Source organism: Anas platyrhynchos, chromosome 3 (genome assembly GCF_047663525.1).
Source record: "Anas platyrhynchos isolate ZD024472 breed Pekin duck chromosome 3, IASCAAS_PekinDuck_T2T, whole genome shotgun sequence".
In the NCBI taxonomy this organism is placed as follows: domain Eukaryota; kingdom Metazoa; phylum Chordata; class Aves; order Anseriformes; family Anatidae; genus Anas; species Anas platyrhynchos.
Genome location: NC_092589.1, coordinates 7,680,804 through 7,708,275, shown reverse-complemented (window position 1 = coordinate 7,708,275; position 27,472 = coordinate 7,680,804). Strand labels below are relative to the sequence as shown.

At 42.3% G+C, this 27,472-nt stretch overlaps 1 protein-coding gene and 1 long non-coding RNA gene across 4 annotated transcripts in view; one reads left to right on the top strand and one right to left on the bottom strand.

Moving 5' to 3' along the window:
* Positions 1 to 10,388: 10,388 nt before the first annotated feature.
* Positions 10,389 to 16,492, bottom strand: LOC106020200 (uncharacterized). Of its 2 annotated transcripts, none has more exons than XR_011807957.1 (3): positions 15,925 to 16,492; positions 15,313 to 15,437; positions 10,389 to 12,055 (listed from the first exon to the last, which is right to left on the bottom strand). It is a non-coding gene; the product is annotated as an uncharacterized lncRNA (long non-coding RNA). The 2 variants fall into 2 exon arrangements; XR_002406558.4 differs by having other exon boundaries at positions 10,390 to 11,908; positions 15,925 to 16,491.
* TMX4 (thioredoxin related transmembrane protein 4) overlaps positions 16,482 to 27,472 on the top strand; it is a 24,154-nt gene continuing 13,163 nt past the window's right edge. The window contains exons 1-2 of one of the 2 annotated variants that reach the window (XM_072035259.1): positions 16,482 to 16,735; positions 26,125 to 26,240. In XM_072035259.1, the coding sequence (XP_071891360.1) occupies positions 16,527 to 16,735; positions 26,125 to 26,240 (325 nt within the window). In that variant the 5' untranslated portion in view covers positions 16,482 to 16,526. The remainder of the gene's footprint in view (positions 16,736 to 26,124; positions 26,241 to 27,472) is intronic. The other variant, XM_005010833.6, reaches the window with a different exon arrangement.

Sequence of the window (27,472 nt, the reverse complement as noted above, 5' to 3'; positions counted from 1 at the left end):
TGCTAGATTCCAGCCAACACTGGCTGTTTAACACCAAGGCCTCCAAGAAGTAATTTTATCTCCTATCTTTATGTGCAGTTGAATTTTCTCCAGGGCAGAGAATGTAGACAGACTGTCAAAAGCTGAGAGCTGTGAAATCCAGACACAGTACATTTTGCCATATTCAATTTATCCCCCTTGCTTTTAAAATACGAGAAAATGTTGCTAAAGGTGCAGGCAGATAATTTGATTAGAGGGTTCTTTTATTAGTTTTACTTTTAATTGGGATTGTCATTTATAATGTGTACAAAGGCACAGGGTGAAACAAGTTCATTACTTCTGTGGAAGCAGAAGAAGAATTTTCTAAATATACACTGGGGCAACAGCCATCAAGAGTCCAGTAATGAGATCACATGTCCCGAGAAGAAAATAGGTTATTTATACACTGGTTTTAACCGGAATTTCATACAGCTGAAGTCAATAATTGTAACTGCCATGCAAGACTCACACGAAACTGTCCCCTGCAGCCTTCAGCGCTGTGTGCACCCGCAGAAGTAGAGCAATGGATGGGAAAAGGCCCTCTAGGCAGCTTAGCCTTGGCAGCCTGCTCAACTCCAGCAGCATCTCTGAAGCCACGCTGCAGGTTGCAGTGCTGCTCCCAACTGGTGCAGTTCAGCACCTTGACCCTGCCCTATGATGCTTCTCCTTACTGTCACATATGAGGAGGGTCTCCACGGGCAACCTTTCAGCTGCCATCCCAGTGCCAGGCCCGAGAAAGCTTGTCCCCTCTGCTCTGGCAACATGAAAAAGAGCAGAAACACAGGGGCCTCCTTCTGAGCCCATGCACTCAATTTATGCTAGCGACCTACAATTTCTAGACAAAGGAAGTTGAGAAAAGCATCTTTACTCTGTACAGTCAGATAATCCTGTTCTTACAGGGACTGATTATCCTCCCAGGAGGCTTGGGCATTTATTTATACCTGGAAAAGTGAGTATTAAGTGTTGCCTTTCCAATTTGGTAGTTGTTCCCTCTCCCCCACACCATATATTGATGGAAACATTGCCCACAGCATTAGCCCATACAGTTCTCATTGCTGAGCATTAAACACAAAAATGGAAATTTCAAGAGTTTGATTGTTTATCCTTAAGGCACTTAATGCCTCCTTGTCTCTTGTTGTAAGCTCAGAAAATGCAAAATTAATTGTCTGCTACCCATACCTTGCCAAGAATTGATTCTGTAAGTACACTAAAACACTACACATAGAAGTTGCTATAACAGTTTGTCCACATCAGAATGTAAGCTGGAAAAAGCAAACATCAGCAAAACAAACTAAAGGAAAATTAAAGGTTCTCTAGCAGCATGGGTGTTTCATAAGAGATTTGGAAGCAAGCGTTCATGAAGGAGGGGAAAGAGCCAGTCATTCTGCTTGCTGCTATAGACATGTCTCAGGTGCATCTTGAAAGATACCTGAACCACTGAGCAAGCCAGTGGTGGAAGTGACACAAGGGGAAGTAGAAGAACTCAGAAAGCTACAGTTCTGCTGAAGAGAAGGCACACATGCCCTCACGTACAAACCCACACCACGCAAGAAAGCTCAGTCAAGATCAAAATAGCCCCTTCAGCTTTTGTGAAGCAGAATATTTTTCTACCCTGTCTTACAACAACTAAAGGCTTGATGGTTTGCCTAGACATTTTGGGGCCAGTGTTAATTCCTTGTCATCATGAAAAAAAATTGAGAAGGCCTCCAAAGTCTCAGCAAGTACAGCAAAGCTGGTGTTCACACTGAGGCTCTGCACAGCAAGAGAGGCTAGCAGTACCAGCAAGGAAACCAAGCTCAGCCTGGAAACAATGTCATTGCTAAGGGGATGGTATTCTAAAAGAAGTTAAATCTACTTAGCAGGAGGTGCTATCTTAATTTTGCTATCCTATAATCAGCTGTTGACAAACTGTTAATTGACTGAGCACAGCACCCACCAACACAAGCAAGTGTTGAGGAGGGCATGGGTTGTCTAACTGGATGCATTCCCGATCTGTCATCACATTTTCCAAAAGCAAGTACACCACTGGTTTATCACAGAAATGGAAATCACACCTGCCCCAAGCTGTCATTAGCATACTACAATGCCAAGTAACTAGGAGGGAGGTAGATAGATAATGTGAGCTGCACTTGCATCTACAGCAGGCATTTGCTTTCGCTTTGTAAATCAGCAGCCCAGATTCCACCGCAGTCAGTGGAGTAACACACAGTCTGCAGGCTCCTAAAAAGCAAAAAATTGTTGTTTCTTACAGTACTAGAACTAAGAGGCAACCCACTGGCTATGAAGCCATAGGTCCTAAGTAAATAAACCTTTTGCAATGCAAAGCGTAATCAAGTTGTGAAAGCCACGTCAAAAGAACCTAAGATCTATGAACAGATTCAAAGAAGGGATAAACAAATTCACAAAAGTTAAGTCCATTACCAACAATTAAATTTAGAGCAAAAGTTTCCTGGAAGAGAAGCTTTTAAAGTATTAACACCAGATATTTCCAAGATGGAGGAGATGGTATACAGAGTCTGAGCTTGGACTGTTTCCCTAAGAATTTGTTGCTACCCAATGCTGTAGACAAAACCCTTGTTTGGCAGAAATTTGTCAGAGCAAGCATTGCAATTTTTGCATTTAGGATGACTTTAGTCCCAGAGATTTAGTCAGATGAGAAAGAGCAGCCAGGTCTCACAGACAGTCAGGAAACAAGGGAAATTCCACAATTCATTTAATCTTAGCAGCTTTCTTTTTTCAACTCCATAGATACAGGATGATTTGTCACATTTTATTTCCTATGATTTCCAATTTGTAGACAAGTACAGCAATAATATTAACATTACTCACTAGGGTATTCTGATACTTACATATTTTTAAAAGGTACCCTACCTGTGCAAAGTGTTAACAATGCATCATCAATAGAAGTGACAGAGAGGTATTTGGAAAAAAAAAATATCTTAGCATACTTTCGATATAATGCAGCTTGTATCCTACCTCTACAGAGAGGTAGAAAACACCAGGGTTTAAAACCTGACTCCTGCATCTGTCAGAAACATCTTTCATGAAGAAGAAGAAAAAAAATAAAGAAAAAAGAAACAGTCTGCAGAACTCCTATTACCAAACAATAAAGTGTTTATGCTCACATGTAAAACGGATGTTAAGATACATAAGAGCAGTAGGTATTTGCTTTGTCCAAATAAAGTACTGAGAAGACATACAGAAAAGATGATGGAGTTGTTAAAGCAATGAAGAAAGCACATTTAACTCAGCTCAGGTGAGCTTGGTGACCTTGGGCTATGTCAGCTATTCTCTACCTGCATCAGCTTCACTGACCTTATTGAGTTAAGGATAAAAATATATATTTAGGATGTGCACACAGTATTATGGATATGAGTGGTTACACAGACCTGTTCAAGAGCCTCTTAAAGCAAGTAACTGTCAAAGTGTTTGACACCTTTATCTTCATTAATACTGAGCCCCTCACATTGCTGCTCTCACCTTAATGCCTTGAGAAACAGACATCTGAACAGAGACCACAAAACAGCTCAAAAATAGCAGGACATACTGCAAACTGCTACCAAACAGCAAGACATGCTGTAAAATGTGCTGGCAGAGGTACAGGTACTTGTTTTTTAAATCAGAGATGAGGGAAATTTTGATCTGAAGAGACGTTTTTACTGGGTAGTCATCCTTATGAAGTACTTACTCCATTGTTTTCTCATGCCCCAGGAAAGCTCAGAAGTTCAAACATCCCCTCTTTTTCCTCCCTCCCAGCTTGTGTTTTTACAAACAGCCCTTCCATTTCTTTAGAATTAAAGCAGGTTGACAGTTAAAGCTGTGAAATCAGCATGGCAATGTTATTAAGTATGCCAGGTTTGCTATGCTACCCAGCAGAAAAATACAGAGCGATCCTAATTAGAATCCAGCCATAAGAAGCTGAGTGAATCCAATTCAGTGAATACTGACACTGCAACTTTCAAAAGCTTTTAACTCAATCTGATTTCTTCAAGAAGTTGCTGCTTGCCAATCATGGAAATTAGATACTCTGCAAATAAGTACTAGACCTGAATGTAACACTTATACCCACACTCTCTGGCCAAGCATGCAAGACACACAAAAGGCTCTGGTAATGGAGTGCATTAACCATCCCATTTCTTAGCTCTCCGCTCTCAAGAAACTGACAGCAGTCTCCATTCCTCTCCAGGCTGAAAGTAGGTTCTTTCAGAAGATTAGCTTCACAACCAGTAATCTGTTTCTCTAAACAGCCTGTTCTGAAGTACAGAAGCAAATCCTACTCTCTGTAATCCTGTTGGTTTCATTGACAGCCAAGAGTTTGTGACACGCACAGATCCTATTACGACAAAATACCATGCAGTATACAGCAACTGAAAAATATTACTTTCTTTGCTTATGCCAATTAAACACTAAAATAACTTAATGAGGGAAATAGTGGATTGCTTATTTCTAGAAATTTTTCAAAGAATGAAAATATGTATCTCACTGTTACTGAAATCCCAGGAGAATTTAAGTTTAACTTTTAAAACTAGCACCAACTCTTGCTTTTAGTAGTTTCACTCCAGCCCCTATTTAGGTTATCTTCCTGCTTCGCATATCAAGGAATAGCAAAAGCTGGGCTGACCCACAAGCAGGGCTTAATTAGGACTGCAGGGTGACCCCAATGCAGTTAGTCCTCTCTAACCTGGGCAGCCTCTTCAGTACCTGAACAGGGCAGGCAGTATAAGACACAGGTAACAGGATGCAGATGTGGCATGGGTGTGAACCAGGCTCTACAACCATGCCATCAGCAAATAATACTGCTGCATGCATATAAATGATAGCCTTAAAACATAAAAATCTACGTTCTTATATCACAGCTCAGATCAGGACACAGTGCTTTGGCCTGAGCTTTAATAGGGCCCAAAAGCCTATGTGAAGGGGTATGGGTGAGGGTCCCAGGTGTGGCTGATCAGGGCCACTAAAGACTTATTAGTGCCCTCAGGGCCAAGGTATAGCTCTCTGTAAGAGCTGAGTTCTGTAGGCAAACTAGTTTTTGCAGCTGTTGGTGAGTACATAAGCTCCAAAGGTTCTTTCCCTTTTGGGAGATGGGCTTCAGCTGCAGAGGGAATTGTTAGAGTACATGTATAGCTGGTTTATGGCCCATGATAGGTGTTTGATGTCCTATGTTGAAATGTCAAAGTTTGTTTCTTCACAAATATGTTTGCTACTGTGTTTAGCTACCTTTCAACTATTTCAGTTAGTGGTAAACTCTTACTAATTTTAATTTGCTGTGTCTGTGGTATGAACTTGTAATCACTCCTAATAGCTTTGAGTAAGAAAGTATTTTTTTTTTCTATCTACTATGATGCTTCATTTCAATTTACTACCATAGCTGTTAATGCTAACTTCTTTCTAGCTTGTCTACCTATCCTATTAGTTTCTACTTTTCCATGGACTATAGACTAGCAAATAACACTCAGCATACAGGAATCTGCAAGGATGTCATAAAGCTAGCTCTACAAGGTATGGTGTTCTCCTTGCCCTTCCCAAAATTTTTCTAGCTAATCATATAGACTTGAGGAAACTGAATGTGTGGGTCAGGTTCCTTTGTCCTTAAGCCTCTCATTTAAAATGTGTTTTTCTCTATCTACAAAAGGTTCTGGTGGTTATTTTGCAGATAAGTGCAGCAAAGCTGGTGGATGGTCTAGGGAACAGCTCTTATATGAGAAGCAGCTGAAAAAGCCAGGGTTGTTTAGCTTGGAGAAAAAGGAGGCTTGGGGAGACCTGATTATACTTCACAACTACCTTAAAGGAGATTGTAGTGAGGTGGGGATCAGGCTTTCTTCCCAAGCACCAAGCGATAAAACAAGGGGAAATGTCCTCAAGTTGCATTGGCGAGGTTTAGGTTGGATATTATGAGAAATTTCTTTACCGAGAGGGTTGGGCAGCATTGGAACAGGCTGCCCAGGGAAGCGGTTGAGTCACTGTCCCTGGAGGTCTTCAAGAAACGTATGAATCTAAAAGTTAGAAGAATGGTTTAGTGGCGGACTTGTCAGTACTAGGTTAAAGGTTAGACGAAATAATCTTAGAGGGCTTTTCCAACCTGAATGATTCCCTGACTGCCCCTTTAAAAGCCAGCTGTACTGCTACCAGAGACCCCTGGAAAATCAGACTGTAAAAGCAACAGAGGAATGGTACTGCAGTAACCTTAAGGCAGGGGTTACCCCTTCTCTGCAGACCCTAAGCATTACTGGGGTATTTTGTTCACATTTTATGTTTAGCGACAGCACTGAGCCTGAAAGAAATCTTGGGCATAAAACATGGAATCCCTCTTGGGCAAAGGAAGTAGTCAGTGCTGTTAGAAGCCAAAAAATTGTTTTAATTATTTGGCCTTTTGTTCACAGAACAGACTTTACTGGGAAATAACTGAACCACAAGTAGCAGCAAATGATATGCAGAGAGCTAAGAGGATTTCAAAAATGTCTGTAACACTTCCAAGTGGCAGCCCTCTGTTTTAGCAAATGACAACAGAACTCCCTTCCCAGGGTGTGGTGGGACTTTGCTGACTCCCTGCATGTCCTCATGGCTTTTTTTTTCCCCCTGCCTTTTGCAGCAGAAATTTATAGCTGCATTTAAGAAACTGTTTGGAGGATTTGGTCACTTAAAATAACATTTACTCTTTCCTAAACTGTAGTATTTTTTTCTTCTAATTCAATGGAGCATGGAAATTGCTTTCTTCGCAAAGATGTGTGGAAGGAGGAACATGACTGCTGTATTATTAGGAGCTGTGTTTTAGCAGGATATATTCCCCACGTACAGATTTAGAACAAAATTAAGTAAGTAATGTATTGATATATTGTAAGCTTATCAAAAGTACAGCTCTTTATGATGTCAAAGCAGAAAGTAATTTTCCCATTATTATGGCCAAGGCTCTGTCAGAGTTACTTGGTATAAATGTCTCCTCAGCCATTTAACACAGCGGTTTCAAGGTACCTTTGGATTCAGTTGCCCTCAGGTTTACAGTCCTGGTGATTTTCTTACATTAATACATCTCTGACTGAGACAGCAGCAAAGCAGCATCTGCCTGTGGGGTTTTAGATACAAGCTAAGAAGTTGTATTAGGAGACCATCATTGTTTTATGGTTTCCCACTTCAACCTAGTCTTTCAACATGGAAAATTTCAGAGAAAATAACAGACCAAAATGTAAAACATCAGCTTAGAAAATTTCCATCACTTGTGCTACAGAAGCACTTGGATCACAAAGCTGCTCTGCTGGGTGAGGCACAGAAACACGAATTCCACCCTTTCGCTGTGTTTTGAGCTGTGGGGCAGTTGCATTCCCACTGGGTAAGAGTTGCGACATGAGCTATAATTAGGGCCCAGCATGCCAAATGGTGTATTTGCTTCAGGGACAAGGCTCTGCAGGAGTGACCGGAGAGTCACAGGACTAGAATGCAGTACTTGGATCTACAATGCTCTTGTCAGAGAGGAGGGTCTGAAACCAGAGAGGACTTGTTTTGGCAGCTGCTGCTCTGTAAACTGCCTCATTTCTACTTCTCTGTGCTTAAGCATATGCCAACAGCAGTTCGTTATAAGGTCAGGTCTGGGTCCCTGAAAATTAGTCGCCAGTAACTTTGATGTAATAAACTGTGCCATTTGCAAAGCAAGCTGGTTCGTTTCTTTTTTAATCAGTGATATGGATGGAAAAAAGATGTTCAGGGATGTATAAACCTTTGCAAGTGGACTAAATGTTTCATGTTTCCCTCGAGGAGAAAAGGCATCCAGGAGAGTCAAACATATGGAAGAAGCTGACCAACCAGAATGATTTTCACAAAGTTGTTGCCACACAAAAAGCTGCACTTTGGCTAGGAATGCTTTGGCAATACCAGTGAATGAATGTTGAGTACAGGTTTTTTCTGGAATGAGCCAAGGCTACATACCTACATCCTTCAAGCATCCTTGAGATTGTTACCTTTGGTAATCCACTTATATCCGTTTTTACATTGCCTACTTGTGGAACTGAACTGTATTAATGGGAAAAAGCTATCAAATAAGGCTGTGAGCACTTAACAACTTCAACTGTCTTAGCCTTACAAAGCATGCTATTTGTAGATATCTGCTAATGCAGTCTTTGGCAAGGGGGTAGATCAGAAAAAAAATAAATTAATAAGCCCTGTCATCAGCCCACGCTGCAGATAAGTGTACACGCCCTACAGTTTTCCCTCTTTCTGTCAAAACCAGAATATTATCTTGAATTTGTGTGCTTGATGCCCTTGTATTCTAGGACTGGATCTCACATGCTCCGCACAGGAAGCCCCCACAGAAAAGTCCATGGCCTTTACATTAGTTAGCTTCACTATCAAACCACACCACGTGTCTGAAAGTTGCAACAGGCTTAACTATTTACAGACACTTTGGATGTTGTGCTTAATCATGGGAAGATAACTGGCCACTGATGGTGTATTTGAAGATTTTTGTGGCCTTGGCAAACAAAGACTAGAACTTCAGCTTCCTGGAAGCTTGAGTATAGTCTTTCTCTCAGGCAATTTACACTGACTTCTTTCATGTCCCAGCAACGATACGACTTCTCAGTCTAACAATCTGTAGCCTAACCCAACCGTAACTCTTCAGGCAAAAGTCCTGCTAAGTCTAACAGTCTTTTTTTCTGAATTGAGACTACTACAGCAGGCCCAGGCTGATTGTCCCACTACTTGAAAGGCAGTTGCAACCCCCAGATGACAAACTGACTAAAAGAGCCTTTCAACAGCAGCAGCACGTGGGCCTCTGGCAAGTGTCACATGGAAGCAGCTGCACAGCGAGCTGTGCGGCTGCTCTGTGCCAGATGGAGACTATGCTGGAAGCAGTTCTCTGGGTGGGCCATTCTCTTCTGCACCCGTAGGAGCATTTAGTCACCACCAGCAGAGTTGCATTCATAAATACATCCTTGCAGAAGCCTATTGATCTACGTGCTGCTACTTTGTGCCGCAGAGAACTATTTTTATGGCCACATAAATTACTATAAAATGTAGGTAGTTTTCTCATTCCATTTTGCAGAAATACTGCAGAGATGATCCATCCTGCCTATGGCAAGAAAATCACCTTGTGTTGGTAGGCTCTTCATTCATCTGGCTTTTATTTATGAGAAAGACATGGTCACGACCAAGAATTTTGAACTCAGACAGCTTTACACTTAAATGCAGAGAAACTCTTTGATCATGTCCAATTTTCTTACAGGTTACTGCTCTAAAATCACTGGAATGAATTTACAGCTATGACTGAAAATGTCTGATCTTATTCCTAATATTCCAGGAACAATTTGAGTTCATTATCTGGAAGATAAATGGCCTGGAATGTCTATTGGACACTAGAGATGCAAGATGAGTGATGAGATAAACTCAGATCACATTGCCATGTAATTCTTCTTTCAAGTAACTTATTTTAAGTTGTCCTTTGGAAAGAAGGCAGAATTATGAGGAGAATAACACAGGCAAAGCTATGGCAGGATCTAGTTACATAATTACATTTCTTTCATGCTGCATTTCTGTCAGTTTCTCTGCATAACTGTTTTTTTTTTTTTCAGTGTCCTGCATTGCCTTTTGTATTCATTTGCCTTCTTTAAAGGGTTACTGGGTATGTGTGTTTGATAGCATTACTTCTCCATTTCTCTTGATCTACATATTGCACAGGTCAATGGGAGGCGTATGTGGAAATATGTTTAGAGATGTAGGCAATCACCAGTTAAACAGGAGGGCCAGGAACAGGGTTTCATACCTGTTCTGTAATAGTGAAGAAGAGATGAATATTACTTACCAAAATTCAAAAATGTTTAGAGAAGTCTATTCCCACAGAAGCCTCTGAAATACTGACATACTTACCAAGCCAATATACCTAAGAACTGCTCAGCTGAGAGCCAGAAATATATTTTTCATTGCATTTAGATGAAGACGTATTTTCTTACTGTGGGAAAGACTGACTACCAGCTTGGAAAAGGCAGTGCAGCTATAGCAATGTACTGGGAAATATTTCTCTTGTTTCATGTTTACCCTGCTGCCTTCATCAGAAGTAACTTATCTTCAGCACTAAATTTAGATAAATTCTATATAAAGATAGTCCCACAGGTTGGAAGATGTGGAAGCTTGGCTTGAGATCTATGTGCAATGGCATCTGGATTTGTGGCTCTGCTGCAACATCTTTGAAATACTCATCCAAAAACTGATTTCAGGCAAAAGCTTAGGTTATGGTATGCCAGTCTTCACTCCTCAAACACACCATCTTCTCAGGTGAGCTGTTATTCTTTTGGCAGAAAATAATGGAAATCTTGTGACTTTTTTTTAAGGAAAAACAAACAAAAGTAACAGATTTTGTTATATAGTGCACAACAGACACTCTGCTATAGAACATCTGTGAGCTTAGCCTGGGTTTGTGTTGTGCCTTTGGGCAGCCTGCTTCACTGGCTTGCTCCTGCAGCATTCAGAGCAGGTTTAAAGTGAGTGTGACACACTGCAAAGAGAGCTGCCTACTGTTACCGAGACTGTCACTCTCTGGAATGGAAAAAGCACTTCAAGTGTCTTCAGTACCCAGTGCAGCTTTCAGAAACCCAATTCTTGTGCAGTCCCTGTTGAAAATGGAAGTTGTCCATGTCTATCTGGCTTCAACAGTTTGATTAATTCTTTTAATACCACACTTAGCCTGCTTTCTGCTCCCTTCTGGCAGCTATCTCAGATATAAGAAGTCACTGATGGTAAAAAGACATGTATAAATAAATATCCGTGCCATATCCAACAAGCCTTACCCTCTATTGTGATAAAGGCCTGAACTTTGGTTTCATGTATTGTAAGGAAGAATAATTCCTTTGCCTTTACAAGCATTATTTGTGATTTAGTTCAGGAGCACAGTCAGAATCGTTTTACATCAATGACTGTTTATGTTATAAACATTGCCCTACACATACCTCTGCCCTTCTAACAGTTGTTAGAATGGAACCAGTTTTACAGCAGAAAGGAATAATGTCTGCAGTCAAACATCACCATGAATGAAAATGAAATTTGGCCATAGATGTTTGCACTAGATTTACAGTCTGACGTGCCTAGCCAGGTTGAGCTTGCATCATAATCTAATAAAAACCTAATAATACCTTTTCATGTAGCTCACCCATCCACATATATCAGGCTTTGGAGGTGTCAGATCTAAAAAGAGAATTGTACTTCTGCCTTAGATTTTTTTTTTTATTATTGTTGAGGAACAATATGTTGCAAGAGACAGTTCCTTACCCAGCAGCAGAATTCCATTTTAGAAATAAAAATAAAAACATTTCTTATCAGATCTGTCCTGAACTGATGTACTCAAACTTGCGAGCTTGTTCTCTATCTCTTACAACTTGCAACTTTTAAATTCTGAAGAGGTTTGACAGGCAGAAAATGAACAGATGCGCTCTAGAGGTGGGAGATGATCTTGTAGGAGGTCTAAGCTTGAGTTATGCAAAGATGCGGAGGCATGCCTGCATGGTGGAGTGCTGTGTGGGTAGAGCAACCCCCCAGAATGCGCTTCTTTGCAGGACTGGATATTACATAAGGCTTGCAAATGACTTCCTGCCTGTCCATTTTATGTCTTGGTAGATATGTGAAGATACCAATAGAGACGTTTCACCAGGAACAGGCTGGGCTTCTGGTTCCAAATCTCATTCTTTCTGTCCCGGTTCTCCTGCAGCAGTCATCTTTTCAAAGCCAGCAAGCAAGCAGTTTCTCTAGCTCCCACACAGGCATCATATGCTTCCTGAACCAGGTTTTCTTTGGCATCTCTGCTCCCTGGAGATGGATGCCTTTGACCATCAGAAGTATACTGAGCACCAGTACCCTGGTGCTTTGTTTTTTCAGCCTTTGGCAAATTTTCACCTCAGTAGCCAAGTATCTTCTGTAGTTGGAAATGCACACAGTATGAAAAAGCATATTTTTTATATTATGTTTTTTAATGTTACAAGATCAGGAGCAGCGATGCAAGAAGGCAGGACATAACTGTTAGCACACACTAATGCACCTATTGTGATGGTCATTAACTTACCTGTATAAGAAGCATAAACAACAAAAGAGTTATCAGGGTTATTTTGATAACAACTGAATTTTTTTCAATGCTGAGTATTTTTGAATCAGAGTGACAGAACAACTATAGTTCTTCATATTTACGTATTATGACAAACCTCAAGGTTAGTCAGAGATGTTCTTGGAAACTACATTTAACTAGGAAAAAAAAAAACACAAAACTTTAAGCATTATAGGTACAGTATCCTCTGTAACTTTCTGCATGAAGGTGCAACATATGACTTCCTGTTGTCATCATATACTTACCTTCTGGTGGGCAGCCATTAGATGAGGTTCAGTCAAACTTGACTCATATGAACAAGAAAATTCTTTATACATTTATTTTAACATTCCAGGGAATTTTGTCGTCTGATTTATGAAGGACAGATATGAACATTCCTGCTCAAACCCTTGTATAAAAGTTTTGATTCACTTTAAATAGATATCGAAAGCAAAGCTCCTGTGCATTTCCAAGAATCAGTTAATTGCAGTGCTGTGGTGTATTTACTGATCTATTTTAAACCAAAGCATTCTCCATTAAAAAGACATGCTTTAGGGTTAATAAATCTGTGCTAGAACATGTATAGAATACTTATTTCTGAACACAGTTTATTCTTTTTAATTTGTCAAGTAATTAGAGAAAGTTGCAAACTCATTTGCGATTCACACAGTAAAAAATATATTGCAAACGTTATTTCATTAGGTACAGGGAAAGATCACATTAAAACTGGAAATATCAATTACTGTTGCCTGTATGACATTAAATTCCTATTTTATAGTTTAATAATCAATCTTTTAAAAATAAATTCTAGAAGTCTAGATAGGTAGTTCTGGAAATTGAGTGTAGAACAGGAAAATATAAATGGATATTGAGATTGGGCATATATTGGGAAAAATGAGTGTTACAATAATTTATTCTGCTTTAGGCAGTGTCACAAATCTATCCTGGCATACAATAAAACACCAACAATTCTGAATACTTGTCTTTACCACAAAAAGCACATGTGAATTAATAATAGGACGGCCTTCAATGAAGTGGAAAATAAACCTAATAGAAATAATCTTAGAGAGAAAAGTCATCTAAATATACCTTTATATCACACACCTAATATCAATGAGTTTTTAATTCCCTTTTTTTTCTAGAGGAAAGCCACACAATCGCAGAAGTGTAAATTGCAGTTCAATGAACATAAACAGTATACATATGAAAAATACTCGCAGTGCACACAGGACAACTTTTCTCATGACCTTCCGGAGAAACACAGAAATTACTGTTAGAGACGTCTAGGAAAAAATGTATTTGGTGTTGTCATCTGAGTAGATTAGGGACTGGTTCTGAAGGTAACTAAGCATTCCAGTACAGAAATATTTGTAATATTTGTGATACGAATACCTGCAGTACCAAAGAGCAGAAGGAAGATGCATTGTTTGCATCTGTCCCTTCATTCAGGTCTACCAGCTTTATTTATTTATTTTATTATTACTATTTTTTTTTACATACTGTAATACAGCTTTGCATTTTATAATCAAAACAAATCTGTATCCTGAAGAGGTCTATACTGACCCATCACCTCTAAGCTCCTTTTAATCCCCTGTCCTCCTGCTACTGAAAAGAAACTTTCTTTAGCAGCTTCCCCTGATAATGTGTACTAAAGATTTAAAATAATATACTCGGCTGTGAATGCAGGAAGATGAAAAATTGGCTTCTGTTGCTAGGTTTGTAGCAGAAGAAGCAGCAGATAAGTGTGATTACTAAACCACCACTTAAACCACCCCTAAAGCAGTTTTTGAGTTGGAGTCTGAAGAAACTGACCTCTCCATCTGAAGGACATTGTCTTCAGCTCCTTAGTTTTTCTAGTATCTCATCTTGGCTTTGTGCTATTAAAACAAGGAGCTACAGAAGTGAACTCATAAATCCCATTTTCCAAATTCTCTCTCAAACCTACCAGTGGTTAATGGACACGCTTCCAACAACAGACAAAACCTAAACTGACATCCAAACCTTTTCTGTAACAGAAGTTGGAGTACAGAAGTTGGAAAAGTATCTTTCTCTTAAGATGGCTGCAAAGCACAAACGGGGGTGAAAGTTGAAGATGTACAGGTTTAACAGAAGCAAAGTGAAGCTGAAGGAGAACAAGTTTTGTCACAGAGTGATTAAAGTAACCAGGAAAGTAATAAATTGTTTGGTCCAAACAATTGTCTTTTCTAATTGTTCAGCCCCACTGGTCTCCCTTTTTAACCTGTTTCCCGTTTCATGCTCCTAATCAGGTTCAAATGAGGTGTATCTTTGCAAGCTTGACCTACTTTAGAGGGATTAACAGTGCTCTGCCATGTCTACCCTGTTTCAGGAACACTCGGTTCTGTTTTAGAAATGAAAGCAACTCTACCCTTGTTCCCAAGCAGACTTTGCCTAAACTGCAAACCTTCTCGATGCTGAATGTGGCTTGCAATTAATTCCAAACCTGCTCTATATTAACTGGTAGAGAAGAGTTCCTTAGATGTACCCTACAGTTTTTTCCTTCCTCATTCTGAAGTCAGTCTTTCCTGGTCCTTTTGAATTCATAGGAATCTCCCCATATATTTGGGGCCATCATTTTACATGCTTCCCCTTCTCTACTTCATGGAGATCTGATTTGTCACCTCTCTCACTCACATGCTCTTTGAGGACAGAAATATAATTATTCAGAACCTTGTATCACACAATAAAATGTTCTTTAACTCTTCCTTTCACACATCATCAAAATGTCATGTAAATTCACCTAATTTGATTCCAGCACATGAATCCCTCCACCACCTTTCAAACTTCTTTCAGTTTTAGGCAATCACTTTTTTCTTTATCCTCAGAGAATTTATAGGAAAAACACTGTATTTCCCTCAGGCTTCCCCAGTTTTTACTGAGCAGCAAGGAAAAGTCCTTCCTGTACTGTCTTATCACAAGGAAACTTCAGCTAAGTATGTCTTCTCAAATAATTTCTATTACCGTATTTCTTTCTCTTCACTACATTAGTTCACATCTAAATACTCTTAGGTCTAAATATTTTTAAAACACCACATTCAACATTAAAACTATTTACTCAAGAAGGAAGGGCACTGATAAATTAGATTTTTTTTTTTTTTACAAACCACAAAAATAGCTAAAGGATAAAGGATTAGAAAAAAATAATATTGAGACTGAGTTCAGTCTCTGTGTATTGCATGGAAGATAGCAGAAGGTATGTGTTCCATGAGGCTCTTACTTACTTCAATTCTCAGCTGGCATTAATTGTGGCAGCAGGAAGCTTACAGCTCACAAAGACAGGGCTCTCAATGCTGGGAAGCTATCAGTGAAAAATCTTCTTTGGTAGCAGCAGGTAGTTTTTGAATACCTAGTGAAGAGAGAATATAAGTCATCGCTGAATCATTGGGAGATGTGACCTAGCCTTACACAGTAGCAAGTGAGGAAAATTGCTATTGATGTTTCATTTCTGCATAGTGTGAGTAGTGCTATGGGCAGGCCCGTCTCCCTGCTCGCTCAGTGATGGAAGAACTGTGAAAGCCCTCAGCTGCTTCTAAATTCTTCCTGATTAGGAGCTGTCTTTTGCTTGTCCCCAGGTGCTAATGCTGAGTCCACTTGGGTGTCCATAAAGGCCAGACCTATAAAGGCCTAATAAAGGCCAGGCTTTATGGAATGGTTTGATCAAATTTACCAAATTCCTACAGAGAAAAAATGGGAACAGTGCAAAGGAGCCTCGTTAGACAAACTGGCCGTGTGACAAAATGGTGGTTAAGTCTTAAAATTTCCTCAAGCAGGGGAGAAAAACCCAACCAACCCAAGCAACCTGTGTAAATGTTTTCACAACAGGGCTTACTAACCTGTGGAGTAACTTTCAGAGAATTCATCACAAGCCAAGTAGGAATTTTCTGAAATCTTGGCTGAAGACTACAGCCTGTATGCGGCAGGAAAGCAGATCAGACCTTTACAGTGGTTTTCTCCGCTTTATTCTGGTCGATTTACCAGGTTTTGGAGCTTGGCTGTGCTAATCCCCGTTAGCAGAGGGTGCAGGCACTGCACTCAGGGGCAGGGCTGCCGTTCAGAGACCAGGGCACCCTAAAAGGCACGGTGCTGAGAGGAATCTGACTGAAACCAGCAACGAAACGTGGAGTCCTGTACTTGGGCTGGGCTAAAGCATGTGCTGGGGTCGGGCACTGGCTTCCTGACGGAACATAACGGGCTGGGCTGACCAGACCCGAAGGGACAGCGCTGGCGGCCAACAGCGCCCTGAGCTCGCCCTTTCACTTGGCACCAAACACGGGGGTGGGCGCCCCGATACGAGAAAGCTCCCAAAAAAAAACATTCGAGCCCCACGAAGCCCCGGTGCCGCCTCCTCGCCTCAGGCGGGGGCCGCCCCTCACCGCCCCGCCCCGCCGCGGCCGTTAGCGCCCGCCCTCACTGCCTGGGCCCGGGCGGGGGCAAAATGGCGGCGGGCGGCGGCGCTGGGCGGTGGCTGTGTGCGGCGGCCGCCCTGCTGCAGGCGGCAGCGCTCGGCCCCTCCGCCGCCTTCTCCTCCTCTTCTTCCTCCTCCTCGGCCTCGGTGGGCAGCCCCGGCGAGCTGCGGAGCCGCGTGCGGGTGCTGGGCGGCTCCAACTGGAGCCTGGTGCTGCAGGGCCAGTGGATGGTGGAGTTGTGAGTAGCGGGCTGAGGGGCGCCCCCCGAGGGGCTGGGGTCGGGCTCCTGCTCCGCCGGGTCACCTGCGAGTGCCCGAGGGGGATAAAGTGCCCAAAATCTGGTAATCTGCGGCCGCAGTTATTGTGAGGCGACGCGCCTTGTGCCTGGGACCTTTGTGGGGGCTGGATTTGGTCAGTAGCGCCTGGCAGGAGTGGGAAGCGCTCCCTAAAATCCTCAGCGCTGCTGCTGCTGTGTCCTGGGGGCAGCGGGGCAGGTGTCCCCGTGGTGCCCAGGCTGCCAGCAAACACCTCTGTGGCCACAGCTTGGCCGCAGGTACGGAGCTGGTGTTAATGCAGGCGATGGCTTGTGCTTGGAGGCAAGCTCCACCTGGTTCCAGTTACACAGGAGAAAAGGGACTTGAGGCTTTCTAACACAGCAGTTAAAGAGCGGTTTGGATGCTCGTGTGGCACCTGTAAGCGTGAAATAGGATTTTACTGAGGCGTGCGTGCTGTAACAGTTTCAAACAGACTAAGTCTCCTCAGGAAGGAGGCGGCCTGTCAGCACCTCAACTCCTGCTGCCTTGTAAGCACACCGCTGCTTCAAGTTTTCTTCCGCTCGAGTGTTGAATTTGAATTGGTTTGAGTCATTTGGGGGAGGGATTTCGGCTTTCCCATGGGCTTTGGTGCTCTGGATGCCACTGGAGTGTCACCAGGGATGGGTGGGGGCAGCCCTGAAATACCTGATCGCAGGCCCAGGGATGCCCACGGCTGTGGCTATGGGCTTGGGCTTGGTTTTGAGCCTTTTTTTTTTTCCACCTCCATTTATCTTGTTCTAACAGATGAGGGAAGTGATAATTTTGGAGTGGGAGAAAATATTTTTTTCTCAAATTTTCTACATTTTTTTTTCCCGCATGTCTGCCATCCGAGGCCTATATGGAAAAAAGTTGTATGAAGCTACCTATTTGCTCCCAACCCAGTGAATACTGGGGAGGACAGGGGTCACTTCAGGTGACCCGGTGCTTTCTTTTATTTCTAAGAGGAAGTACCTAAGTAACTAGTGGTGCGTGCCTTTGGGGGAGGAAGAAGAGAGGAACTGACTGAAATCAGAAGCGGCTGGGATAGTGAGCAGCCACACTGCTTTGCGTGCCTTTACTCTGCTTGAAACATGGGAATGACAGGTAGCTGAGAATAATAATGGTGCAGAAGTTAGCTTTAGTGTAGCTGAACTTGGTACATCGTGCTCTGCCTACTTCTTTTTCTGTTTTGTATACTGTGCTTCACGTGGCAAGGAAACTTGGCTCTCCATGCTGCATTCGGTGGTGCACTTCTAATACATCCTACTTGTGAGGAGGAGCCTTCCTCTCTCCTGAGGATGCTGCTGGTTCTGAATTAAGTCTGAGATCTCCAGTTGTGTCTGAACACTAATTTAAGGTCCTGAATTAGTTTCTTGTGATTCTTACAGTTCTCATATTGACAGATTTTGGCTTCTACTGATTTTCATCTGATTTAGAGCTGGTGGTGTGGACAGGAATCTGGCACTGGAGTTCAGAGGTTCCTCCCATGCTGTGTGGTGGGTCTGTTGGCAAGGATGCAGCATCCTTCATCAAAACTTCATTTGATCGTATATCTGCTGTTTATAAGACTTTTAGCAGTATTTCTTCTTATTTTTTAATGCACAAGTTGTTGCAGCATCTCTTTGGAAAAAGAAAAAAAGGTCACTTGTTCTAATTACTGTTTTGAAGCCTTCTTCAAACAGGTACTCCTGTATAACTTCATTTTCTCCATTTGTGAAAATAGTGTAGGCCAATTACCGTACGCTGCCACTTTCTTATTTGTTCTCGGGTGCACAAATGGAGAGACTTAAGTCAGAAATAATTTGTGTGCGGGATTTGTAGGGGTAATAGGATTTTTATTCCTTCATCCTTCCTAGCTGAAGTGCGTGTACTTGGCTGACTTCTTGTAAATATTCAGTTATTCGTAGCTGGCAAAACTGCAGGCGCTGGAAGCAATGCTGCATGTCATTGATAATGTTCTGGATAACTTTGTCTCTGGAAGACATTGCAATGCTTTTTGCTTCGTGTTAATATCACAGCACACAGATCCTCACTGAAATACTTAAACTATGGTGTTGGAGCAAACTTACAAGTTCCCTTCTTGAATCATTTCTACTCCTGTTTTCTGCAAAGCGATGTTTTGCTAGCATGAGGAGTTTTCTTCTGTCTTTATTATTGTGTCTCTTGGGAATATAGAAAACTAAATCCTGGTGTTTCGCATTAAAAGTGCATTTTGCATTTGTAAACATAGCTTGTTCCAAGCTTGACTGATCTCTGTTGAACTCCATCTTCTTTTTGAAGTAAATAAGTGTTTATAGTCTTCATGCCTCTGTTTACAGACTAAAGTAACTCCTGCTGGTCCTGCAATACTTCAGGTGTTTGCCTGTTGAGAAGATCTCTGCTTTGGCTCCCACCTGGGCTGTGAAACGTTTTGGTTCCCTGTAGTTTCAGGGAAGTATTAGCACTGTCTGCTCCAAAAAATGGATGGGTTAACTTTCTATTTTAATTCCAGCCAAGGTTAACATTGGGAGAACAGTAATAATCATAACGAGAATCATGCTTTCAAGGCTAGCTTATAGCCCGTAATTTATTTTCTTATAACTTAAAATGTTTCCCTGCTGCTTTGCAGGCGAGATCATCACAAGGGGTCAGTGCCTGGCAGCTCCCGTTAGCTGCACCACTTCCAAGGGAGTGTGCTCAAAATCTAGCTGAATTTGTACTGCTTATGTGGACTAATGCTTTTAAATAATTGGCCCAAAAGGCTGCATAAATAAACTTGTTAAATAATTCACTGAATTCTTCATAATTAGTGTAACCGAGATTCAGGACTCAGTAAGATTGGGGAGTTTTCTGTCCCTTGGGAGAGCGTGGTCTCGCGTTTCCTCTTGATTTATTAGTATCTAGGCTTTTCTTAGTCCTATTCGTTTAAAAAAAAAGAAAGTCTGCAGGGAATGCAAATAGAGTTACTAGAGCTGCAGTTTGGTTGTGAAGTGTCTGCAGACCTCCTGAGGTCAGAGAAAGTGACCAAATTATCCTACTCAGTAACTGAGCATCGTTCCTGCGCTGGGCATTGGCTGAGCAGAAACTGATAAAATGTGAAACTGAAATATCTGTGGTAGCTGATACTTTGCTATTGTTGCAGAGATAAACCTGTATGGGGTGGTGGAACTTAATCTGCTGAAGTACTGCAAGAGTTTGCATTGCTTTTCAGCTGGCTTTTTGTTTTAAAAAGGAACACTGTCTTTTTCCAAAAAAAAAAAAAAAGACACCGTGAATGGAATACAAGTTGAATTGCAGATGGAACTTTAATCGTTTTCTTGGTTTTGAAAGTAGAAAGCTGAATAATTACAGTACATCCAGCCTTGCTTCCCATCTTGGTCTTGAAATGTTTGAACGCGCTTGGTTACTGAGCTGGTTACTGAGGGCAGGGTCGCACTCCAGCCGTTATCCTGGAGGATACAGTTTAATTGACTCATGGTGTGTCACAGCACAAGGTAAGCGGTTGCATTTCCCCTTGTGCAGGTGTTACCAGAAGAGATCTGCATGCCAGGTTACCCCAGCACACCCAGCAGGATGGGAGCTCAGCGGGCTGCCAGCAGTGCCTGGTTTGGGTTTTGCCACAAGGTCCAAATCCTGTGGCTGTGGCTCTGAAATCATCTGCTGAGCTTCTGTGAACTCTTAGTAAAGCTCAGGCCTAGCAGGACAACATACTGCAAACATGCTGTTGGCCCACAGAAGTCACTTTATAGAAGGAGTTTGAGGTGTGTGCATGACAGCATCTGAGAGGAACCAAACAGTTTGTGATTTATTTATTATTTAAGCCATTTATGTGAAGCCTGGCAGGACAACCTAGGGGGAAACCTCATTTCTCTGTGCTGTGATGTTTGTGATAGGCCTTTAGCAATTTGTGAAAACTTAACAGTTGTGGAGCAACTCCTTTGGGATTGTGATATGTTCCGTGTCTGCTTTGGAGGGTTTTGGCATGCTGGAGGCAACTGCTTGTCAGCTTCTTGACTGGCTGCTCTTGGCTTGGACTGGCGCACGCTTCGTTGGGTTAGAAACTGGCTGGATAGCCGGGCCCAGAGAGTTGTGGTAAATGGAGCCAAGTCCAGTTGGAGGCCAGTCACTAGTGGCGTCCCCCAGGGCTCGGTACTGGGGCCGGTCCTCTTTAACATCTTCATCAATGATCTGGATGAGGGCATTGAGTGCACCCTCAGTAAGTTTGCAGATGACACCAAGCTAGGTGCGTGTGTCGATCTGCTTGAGGGTAGGAAGGCTCTGCAGGAGGATCTGGATAGGCTGCACCGATGGGCTGAGGTCAACTGTATGAAGTTTAACAAGGCCAAGTGCCGGGTCCTGCACCTGGGGCGCAATAACCCCAAGAAGAGCTACAGGCTGGGAGAGGAATGGCTGGAGAGCTGCCAGGCAGAGAAGGACCTGGGAGTGATGGTGGACAGTCGGCTGAATATGAGCCAGCAGTGTGCTCAGGTGGCCAAGAAGGCCAACGGCGTCCTGGCTTGTATCAGAAACAGTGTGACCAGCAGGGCTAGGGAGGTGATCGTCCCCCTGTACTCGGCTCTGGTGAGGCCGCACCTCGAGTACTGTGTTCAGTTCTGGGCCCCTCGCTACAAGAAGGACATCGAGGTGCTTGAGCGGGTCCAGAGAAGGGCGACGAAGCTGGTGAGGGGCCTGGAGAGCAAGTCCTATGAGGAGCGGCTGAAGGAGCTGGGCTTGTTCAGCCTAGAGAAAAGGAGGCTCAGGGGTGACCTTATCACTCTGTATAAGTATATTAAAGGAGGCTCTAGCGAGATGGGGGTTGGCCTGTTCTCCCATGTGCCTGGTGACAGGACGAGGGGGAATGGGCTAAAGTTGCGCCAGGGGAGTTTTAGGTTAGATGTTAGGAAGAATTTCTTTACTGAAAGGGTTGTTAGACATTGGAACAGGCTGCCCAGGGAGGTGGTTGAGTCACCATCCCTGGAAGTCTTCAAAAGACGTTTAGATGTAGAACTTAGGGATATGGTTTAGTGGGGACTGTTAGTGTTAGGTCAGAGGTTGGACTCGATGATCTTGAGGTCTCTTCCAACCTAGAGATTCTGTGATTCTGTGATTCTTCCAGAGTCTGCACTGTGGTGCAGTAGTTCTGCACTCATGAAACCTTTGGGAGGTTTCTGTGTGTAACTCAAACAGGAAAAAATCTGGCTTCTGTTAGGCAAGTCTAATACACTTACAAAACTTGTACCAGTAAGGCAAAACTTGATGGAATAAAAGTAATGTCTATTTTACTCTGTTACTGCTATGACCGTTCTATGAGGAGCTGTCTCAACAGTTGCACCTCTAATTTTAATGGTACTCCCAGTCAGAAATGAAGTTGAGAGCTTGGCTTATTTTATGCTTCACAGAAGGAACAGATGAGATGTGTCTTGAATGGAGAAAAATAGGCTAAGCAGGACATTTTTGTCTTGGCTGTTCTGCTGTTTTCTCCTCAGTAAATCCTCTCATGCCCGCTGCCATAAGCTGCTCTGCCTTTGTTCTTAGATTCTTGCAACTTCCTGAAGTTGCCATTGCAGCAAAATGCAGGACAGGGTTTGGGGTTGCATCTGTTCGATACTGATAGCTGCTGCTGATAGCACTGGAAGGGCAGATAAAGGAGTCAGTGACATCCATCCAAAAAGGAGTGCATCGGTCAGTTCCCTAGCCACCTGCTTGAGGTGAGAGGAGCAAGGATTAGCAGCGCTGCCTGTGGAGCTGTGTATCAGTGCAGTAAGTGCAGTTGTTCCCTCTTTACCCATTCCTCCAGCAGTACCAGTGACTGGTGTTTGCTCGGACTGGTTTTACCCCAGCCATCTGTGCAGCTGCTGTGTTTGAAAGCCTTGCTCTCCTGTGCCTGTGTATTGCACAAATTGCTGCAAGTGTGAGCCGATGCAGCTTCACATCTGAGACAGACAGACTTGACTTTTCTTGACTTTGAAAGCTTAAAACTTGGCTTCTGGATTGTCTTTATGCCCTCGGAAAGAGCTTCAGGTCTTGCAATGGATTGGAGTGGGAACCAGAAGACACCCGGCCTCTCTGAGACTGTGACTGCAATCCGCTTAAATCTGGTGTTCTTGCAGTGGACCCGACCGGTGAATAGACATTTGTCTCAGGTACGGAGGGGATGCAGTGGATGAGGTTATTTGGATTGTGAAGCTTTGTGCTGTGCAAGAAGCCTGGTAGGGCCACGGGTGAGGTGTGTGTTGGCAGGCATCTGATATGTACTGCAGTGAGGAGCTTGTCTATGCGTAATTCGCAGGTACGTGGTGTTTTCAGTCAGGTTTTTGTAAATGGTGGAGATTGGTAAATTGCTGTTAAATATGTAACAGCCTACTGAAAACTTTCCTCAACCAAGTGTCCAGGACTTGCTTTAAATTCCAGTCGGCTTTGGTTTAACTCAGAAAGACCTGCGTGCTGCTTCCTTGGAGCACCCAGGGGACACAGAGCACAGTGTGAGCAACACCTTAACAGCTAAATGTGTTCCCTTGTGCACAGGGAGCTGAGGGAGGAACAGCCCTAAACCTGGTGCTGCTGCTGCAGTGCTCATCGCTTCCTGGCTGACTGGTGGTGGAGTATAACCAAAGAGATTTGGTTGCATCTGCTTTTGTAAGTGACTTGATCGTGGGTCGTAAAGCTCGATGGATAGTGACGAGGACTAGTGGACACACATGGATCTACTTTCCAGCTCCTACTGATACTTTGTGGGTTTCCTTGTTTGCTAGGGTTCTTGGAAGGGAGAAGAACAGTGGTTGTACCATGACTTGTAGAAGTACTAAGCAGCCATGGACCAAAAGGGTTCAGTAGAAGCCTGTGTTCAAATCCAATAAAGTAATTGTCATCCTAAGCTTCAGTTCTTCAGGATGCAGAGGGTTTTGGAACCTTACATAAAGGTGACCTAAACATGAAGCGTTTTACTCCTGATCTCACAAAAAGCATAAGGAGAGGTATTTTCAGATTGACAGGCAGAGTAGAGCTTCGGCAATAGAATGGTCTCGTTATTTCCAGAAGGCATCCACGAGTTCCTCGTAGCGCTTGAAGTGCTGAGTAACCAATGTGGATGTTAAAGCTTCAGAAAACTGAGGATTTTGAAGCAAGCAGCAGTAAGAACCCTGTAAAAATCTGATCTTCGCTGCAAATTGTGTAGGGGCAGGGTATTTCCTGGCTTGCAAAAATTGAATTTGTAATTTCAGGAATATAAAGCTAATATTTTCAGGCAGATGACATGTGCCAGTGTCCAGAGTGACTGGCAGGGACTTGTAGCACTGTGCGTGACTTAGTTCCATCCCGTGTCTGGTACTGATACCGAAAGGAAGCCAAAAAAGCAAGGCCTTGTGTGAAGTTCATTGTTCTCACTACCAAGCAGTGGTAAGGATTTTAGTGCTGCTCTGAGATAAAAGAAAAGGATTCTAATCATGTGAATATTATCTCAACTATGCACATTGAATATTCTGCTTAATTTCAGATAGAAGAAACTCTCATGAATGTCAAATGCAAGCACGAATGTTGATATGGCCAAGTTTCCATTTCAAGATCAGACAGTACCTGAAGCAGGCTAAAGGTTAAATTAATCCTGGAAGTCTTGTGGTATGAATTTGACACATCTAGAGAAGCTGGATTTAGAAAGCGTTCCAACTGCTGTCTTTAATTTTAGAGCAACATCAGTAGCGTTATCTGACATGTGGCTTCTTACTTATCAGTCAAACTATTGTAATAAAATGTAGTCTGTTTTTGAAGCACAGTATCTGTCAATCTGTTATTAAAAGCACTCTACAGGCCAGCAGCTCTGCATGTGAGATTTGTTTCCAGCATCTTTTTAAGCGATAGTGACAGGCTGTTTCTTGGCAAGATTAGATTTATGTACTTTTTTCAGGTGCTCTCATAATGAATGATGTTGCTTCAAAAACACGCAATATTAGCTTTAATATTTAAAATCATAAATTTCTATTACAGTAAAGTACAGTGCGTATTTTTTCACTTGCATCTTTTTAACATCCAGAGTGCAAGATTTCCTTTTTGAAATACTTAGTTTTCAAGCCCCCTATAAAAAATTTACAAAGCAGTCAGTAAATTCGATTCTACCTCTTCCGTGAGAAGTTATGTGTTCAGATTCAGCCTCAATGACCTGAAACATCAGTGGGTGGCTGGAGAGATCTGTCCCCGGCCGCTGCGGAAGCGAGTGTTCCTGCTCAGAAGGCCACTGGGCAGGGAGAAGTGCCTCTAGGTCAGGCAGGTAGACCCACGGCGTGAGGCAGCCCCTTGCAGAGCTTCGCAGTCACGGTGGGTGCGGGGGCTGGGAAAGATTTGGGGCTCTGCCCATGAGGAAATTTCTTTCTATCAGGAATGGAAGAGGAACACAGTAGCACATTTTGAGCCCTGTGACAAGTAGGGTGACTCTAAACTCCCCTACATTTGCTTCCTTGCCTTTTAAAATGTCAGAAGCGTGTCTTCTACATTTCAAACCCCAATAAATTAGGGGACATCTCCTGAGGGTCTCTTAATGTGCATCTCTAAAAGGCGTGGCTGTGTGTGGGGGGGTGACTGCCATGGCTCACTTACACAAGTAGTGAGGCGCAGCACGTGTTATCTGAATTGCATGTATGAGCAACTGCTGCAAGCTGCGGAAGTCTGACGTGTTCGGGTAGAAGTGGGGTCCTGTCAAAGTTCAAACACTTTCTGATGCTATCCTCTCAAATTAGCTCTTCTGTCCTGGTGTTGATGTTATCAATAACTACAGCAAACTTAGCTTGGATAATGCAGTTGGTAGTGTAGAGAACTCAGCTCTTGTAACATGCTTTCTTATTTTGCTGAAATTAATCCTAAGATAAAGCAAAACTTGAGAAAGATAGTCGGTACAAGCAGTAGGAATTTAGTGTGTACTTTCTTCCGATCTCCAAAGAGTGCTAGTGAAAAGGGCGTGCTCTGATGTATTGAGTAGCGGGCTAAGGCCAACGTAACTCCCAGAAGTTCTGAGGAGTGGGAAATCAATACGAAATGCTGTGTTGAATGAGTACAGCCTGGCTTCAATAATTCAGATAGCTGCCATGAAAATGGATTTATTTTCTATGTAAATAGAATAACTCATGAGTGGTGAGGGTTTTGATATGAATTTCTCAAGGCCGTGGAGATTTGCTTTTGTTTTAATAACATCAGGAGGAACACAGGGGTTGATGCGAAACCTACTTGATTAACTTATTCAGTAGACTTGATTAAGAAGTGCATTTTTTCCTGTAATTGATCTGTTTGTATTTTCCTCTATATGTTAAATCAATTTGAATGTGTACACATATAAGAAAATTAAAATATTTAACCTGTTTTCCCCCTTCAGCTATGCTCCTTGGTGTCCAGCTTGTCAACAGATTGAATTGATCTGGGAGAGTTTTGCAAAAGAAAGTGAGCGTCTAGATATCACTGTGGGAAAGGTGGATGTCACTCAGGAACCAGGTATAGTACGCAGACAGTGTTTTTAATAAAATAAATTATTCAGTCTAAGTGCAACTTAATATCAGGGAGTGTGCTTTATTTTACTGGAGTGCATGGAATGCTAGCCAAGTCAGACGTTTCTAAACCAACATAGTGCTCTCTACATCTTGCTTTTCTGCATAGCTCACATCTGTGTGTGTAAGTGTTTGAAAGGGTAACTTGAAGAAATTGTGGGGGAACAATCTGCCCTTTCACTGTATTAAAAGGGGCTTACTCTCTGTTTTAATCCAGTGGAAGCTGTTGCCCACCTTACTTCTTTCCCCTCTAAAGTGTCTGGAGAAGCATCCAGTTCTGTAGCTTCCAGTTTCTGAGAATTTCAGGATGCGGTAGCATTACCACAGTATGAGCCTCCTTTAATAAGTTTTAAACTATTTTGCATTACAGTGCTGTTTTACTGTCATGTTAAATTGTAGTGGTGCTTTTGAAGTACAACCTTCATTGTTTTGTTTTGTTTTGTTTTTCTGATTTGCTGCATCTATGCAAATACACTTAAAAACAGGATATCCTATCTATCCACAGAAGCATAAATACAACGTTATTTGTTCCTGCTCTAGTGACTCCTTTCAAAATTTTGAATGCATGTTTCTGTAAACAGTACCAACGTTATTTTTTTTCCAAATCTCTCCATCTCTGAAGAACGCTTCATGCTTGTTTTGGCTTTGAGTGGATAAAAGATTTTGTCAGCAATATCAGAAGATAGACAGCAAGAGGCGTTACTGGACCAAAAAGATTCCTAGAGCTTTAGGATTTTTTTTGTATTAAAGTATGTAAAAATGTGTTCTGTATACTTAAGAACATGACAAACAAGGTAGTTTTACAAAATTAACACTAGGTGGATGAGTTAAATTGCTTAAAACCAGAGATTTAGATTCACAAGAAAATGCCAGCTGTTCTAGCCATCATGTTGGTTAATGTTTTGTTTAAAAACTTATAGGTAGACAAAAACTGATATAAAAAAGCTGTTGGTGTGGGGCATTCCTCTAGTGCAGATACTCATCAATAACAGATTAAGAAAATGTGAGTTTGTACATTAATATTTTTACACAGGTGAAACTTAAAGCCAACTTCTGCTTCTTCACCGTAACAAAGCAGGGCTTACTCTGGAGTTAAGGCTGCAATTGGGGATCCATTATAATCCCATCTTGTTATTTTCTCCCAATTAGATAGGGATTCTTTGCTTACGTGGTGTTCAA